This window comes from Nansenia antarctica, assembly GCF_963989245.1.
Source record: "Nansenia antarctica genome assembly, chromosome: 15".
In the NCBI taxonomy this organism is placed as follows: Eukaryota; Metazoa; Chordata; class Actinopteri; order Argentiniformes; family Microstomatidae; genus Nansenia; species Nansenia antarctica.
The window spans coordinates 1844208-1849207 of NC_137685.1; the positions used below are offsets into that span (position 1 = coordinate 1844208).

The 5000-nt window shown below is 48.0% G+C and overlaps 1 protein-coding gene across 2 annotated transcripts in view; it reads right to left on the reverse strand.

Annotated features, from left to right (window-relative positions):
- srpk1b (SRSF protein kinase 1b) overlaps window positions 1–5000 on the reverse strand; it is a 66970-nt gene that overhangs the window by 40041 nt on the left and 21929 nt on the right. For both annotated transcript variants that reach the window (XM_080545862.1, XM_080545861.1), the window contains exon 3: window positions 266–390. In XM_080545862.1, coding sequence (XP_080401988.1) covers window positions 266–390 — 125 coding nt within the window. The remainder of the gene's footprint in view (window positions 1–265; window positions 391–5000) is intronic.

The window sequence follows — 5000 nt, forward strand, 5'->3', positions numbered from 1 at the left end:
CGCGCGTGTGTGTGTGTGTGTGTGTGTACCTTTGCAGTAGTCGTTGGGTGTGTGTGTGTGTGTGTGTGTGCGCGCGTGTGTGTGTGTGTGTTTGTGTGTGTGTGTGTGTCTCTGTGTGTGTGTGTGTGTGTGTGTGTGTGTGTGTGTCTGTGTGTGTGTGTACCTTTGCAGTAGTCGTTGGGTGTGTGTCTCTGTGTGTGTGTGTGTGTGTCTGTGTGTCTCTGTGTGTCTCTGTGTGTGTGTGTGTGTGTGTGTGTGTGTGTACCTTTGCAGTAGTCGTTGGGGTCCTCCTGCTCCTCGTCGTCGGAGCCCAGGATCTCCTCGTCCTGCTCCGGGAGCGGCGAGTCCGCCTGCTGGGAGGCTCCTCCTCCCCGGGGGTGGGGGTCCGGCCTGGGGGGGCAGTGAAGGGTTAACTCCTCTGTTCAACACTCTGTTCTGGATCACAAACAAAGCCACTGACTCGTCTTGTGGGCCATCATCTTCAACTCTTTTACATTTTACGTTTTTTTTCCTGAGTGGGGCAGTCCCACTCATATTTTTCTTTTTATTGGACAGATGTAGTATAGTGAAGACAGACAGGACAGCAAGGAAAAGAAGGGAGAGAGGGCATGTCAGCAGGGCATGGGCTGGATTTGAACCCATGTCGTGCTCTGTAGACCGCGGTGCTAGACCACTGGACCACCCCAGGCCACTTCAACTCTTACTCAGTGATGCAAACTGGTGATGGCCCAAAAAGGTGCCACATATTTTTTTGGGGGCCTGAAAACAAAGAACATTTATGAAGATTGTTGACCTAATTTTGAGGTAAAAACAGCTAAAAGGTGACAGGTTTGCACCCCTGCAAGTTACTGTGAACTCACACCGGAATTAGCATCTAGATTGTGTCTCCTGTGACACCTCCAAGTCGAGGTGCATGTGATATAAAATGAATAAAACATCAAATAAAATCACGACCACCGGTGTGAATGTACAGTTACACAACTAAGACTCAAGATTCGAGTCAAGACTGTGTTTCCCTAGAACACTCAGTACTGGAGACACTCAGTACTGGAGCCTGAGTACTAAACTAAGTGGATTGGGGAGTATTAATGGCATCTGGGTTGTTTTTAAGCTCCGTGTTCAGATCTGGGTCAAGCAGAGTTACACACACGCACGCTTTGAAGTCTTGCTGAGAATGAGAGTTGTCGTTTGTGCTGGATGTGGGTCAGTCAGGGATTTAGCTTCGCTGTGCAAACAAACTCAGAAAGTGGATCAGAACAACAGTCAGGGGTGCAAACTGGTGATGGCCCAAAAAGGTGACATTATTATTGTTCCATGAAAACGAAGAAAATGATCAATGCACGGCTAACCTTAGGGGGGGGGGGGGGGGGGTAGCGCTAGTACTGCTGGTGCTAAATGGATATCGCTAGCACTAACGGTGGTCTAACAATGATGCACGTGTTAGTAGCGGCAGCCCTGACCTCAACACCTGCAGAATTACTTCGAAAACAGTTTACTCTGACTGTGTTTCTCCACACTGTCTGGAACTGTACCTAGCTGCCTGAAGCTAAAAGTCATTTCAACAGCAGCAGAGTTTAGCAGACAGGGAGATTAGTTAGCTCACGCATCATGTGACTTGGATGAGACTTAAGTTTGACATGTTTGTTGACAGCTGTAAACAGGCCCACAGGCCTGAGCAAAAGCCACGTGTGAACAGAAGAGGAAGTGGAGGGATGAGGGAAGACTTGTTTGACAGGTTATTAATTTGACAAATTACATTGTTTACAAAACGTAAACGTTCTGTCATCACTTTCATAGCATCTTCAACCACACAGACAGTGGTGCTGGACAAACCAACCTTAAAGCATTTATTATGTATAGCAAATTAAGACGGTTTTATGACGGTATTGACCGAATTTTTCAAAAACCGTGGTTTACGGTTTAACCGTAAAAGCGTCCAGCCCGAGTAAGCATAAGCAACCATCGAACCTAAACAACCACATCCTGCAGACAGGCCATAATGCTTCTAAAAAGTCCAGGGCTTTCCTCACTTCTCCCCATCTGAAGCAGTTCTCATTCACCCATTCACACACACATTCACACACATTCACACACCAATGGCAGCCCGCTACCATGCAAGGCGCCGGCCCGCTCACTGGGAGCAATTTTGGGGTTCAGTGTCTTGCCCAAGGACACTTCGACATGTGGGGCTCGACATGTGGGGCCGTTCTGCCAACCTTGTGATCATTGGACGGCGACTCCTCTACCTCCTGCGCCACAGCCGCCGCCGGCCCCCCCGCCTCAATCAGCCTCGAGCTCGGCCAGACAGTAACAGCCTCTCCATCTTCCTCACATAGTGACATCATCACACAGCCCAACATCGGCTGTGTGTGTGTGAGCAGACCGTGGAGCGCCTCTTCAGTGTGTGGGGTTGAGATCTGCCATTGGCTCAGCATCTGTCCCGTCTCTTAGAGAGGCATCGTTCCGGTACTTTTCCACTAAACAAGGTTAGGCTAATAATGTCTCAGGCAGGCGGGTGGGTGGGTGGGCAGGCGGCAGCCCAAACATCATGAATCACCTGGTCTTGAATGGCTTCCTCCCCTCGCCTCTGCTGTTCTCAACCACTGAAACTCTGTTTTTATTCATCAACTCAATCGGATTGCCCTCACGTTGCAGTCAGTACACCTGACCACTTCTACACCTGACCATGTACACCTGACCACTTCTACACCTGACCATGTACACCTGACCAGTTCTCGCAAATGAGTGGCATGGTCATCAGGCTGGCTAAGAAGTTGAAGAAAAGATGTCTCAGACTAGTGAGACGGAGCTCCAGACTCATCCCCCTGCTGTTAATTAGCTCCCTAAGATGAGACATCTGGGTTGGGATGCCTGCCTATGCCCACAGCAGGGAAACCTGTGTCCTTTTGCCCTCCACACACACACACACACACACACACACACACACACACACACACACACACACACACACACACACACACACACACACCTCCGCAGAGCAGCAGAGGAGGACAGATGTTCACCACCACCACCACATCGCTGACTAACCTCCATTTTACACCTCTTCTTCTTGTCTGTCTGTTCACATCCCTCTCCTCCGCTAGAGAACCCCCAAGCTAACAACCCACCTGGTCTGAACCTCAAACACTCTATTCTGTCTATCCGACACTCTCTTCTGTCTATACGACACTCTCTTCTGTCTATCCGACACTCTCTTCTGTCTATCCGACACTCTCTTCTGTCTATACGACACTCTCTTCTGTCTATCCGACACTCTCTTCTGTCTATCCGACACTCTCTTCTGTCTATCCGACACTCTCTTCTGTCTATCCGACACTCTCTTCTGTCTATCCGACACTCTCTTCTGTCTATACGACACTCTCTTCTGTCTATCCGACACTCTCTTCTGTCTATCCGACACTCTCTTCTGTCTATCCGACACTCTCTTCTGTCTATCCGACACTCTCTTCTGTCTATCCGACACTCTCTTCTGTCTATCCGACACTCTCTTCTGTCTGTCCGACACTCTCTTCTGTCTGTCCGACACTCTCTTCTGTCTGTCCGACACTCTCTTCTGTCTATCCGACACTCTCTTCTGTCTATCCGACACTCTCTTCTGTCTATCCGACACTCTCTTCTGTCTATCCGACACTCTAGAAAAGAACTACAACTACCAACTGTCTGAATCTAGAAAAGAACTACAACTACCAACTGTCTAAATCTAGAAAAGAACTACAACTACCAACTGTCTGAATCTAGAAAAGAACTACAACTACCAACTGTCTAAATCTAGAAAAGAACTACAACTACCAACTGTCTAAATCTAGAAAAGAACTACAACTACCAACTGTCTAAATCTAGCAAAGAACTACAACTACCAACTGTCTAAATCTAGAAAAGAACTACAACTATCCAACACTCTCTTCTGTCTATCCGACACTCTCTTCTGTCTATCCGACACTCTCTTCTGTCTGTCCGACACTCTATTCTGTCTATCCGACACTCTCTTCTGTCTGTCCGACACTCTCTTCTGTCTGTCCGACACTCTCTTCTGTCTATCCGACACTCTCTTCTGTCTATCCGACACTCTCTTCTGTCTATCCGACACTCTCTTCTGTCTGTCCGACACTCTCTTCTGTCTATCCGACACTCTCTTCTGTCTATCCGACACTCTCTTCTGTCTATCCGACACTCTCTTCTGTCTGTCCGACACTCTCTTCTGTCTATCCGACACTCTCTTCTGTCTATCCGACACTCTATTCTGTCTATCCGACACTCTCTTCTGTCTATCCGACACTCTCTTCTGTCTATCCGACACTCTCTTCTGTCTATCCGACACTCTCTTCTGTCTATCCGACACTCTCTTCTGTCTATCCGACACTCTATTCTGTCTATCAGACACTCTCTTCTGTCTATCCGACACTCTCTTCTGTCTATCCGACACTCTCTTCTGTCTGTCCGACACTCTCTTCTGTCTATCCGACACTCTCTTCTGTCTGTCCGACACTCTCTTCTGTCTATCCGACACTCTCTTCTGTCTATCCGACACTCTATTCTGTCTATCCGACACTCTCTTCTGTCTAATCCGACACTCTCTTCTGTCTATCCGACACTCTCTTCTGTCTATCCGACACTCTCTTCTGTCTATCCGACACTCTCTTCTGTCTATCCGACACTCTCTTCTGTCTATCCGACACTCTCTTCTGTCTATCCGACACTCTCTTCTGTCTATCCTGACACTCTCTTCTGTCTATCCGACACTCTCTTCTGTCTATCCGACACTCTCTTCTGTCTATCCGACACTCTCTTCGGTCTATCCGACACTCTCTTCTGTCTATCCGACACTCTCTTCGGTCTATCCGACACTCTATTCTAATAGAGTTAATAGCCCTGAAGAGCAGAACTCCACAACCATGACTAATGGTCAACTACTTCTTAACCACATACAATACTGCGTTTGACTTCCAACTGCAAATGGAGGCTACGATAAGAACACCAAT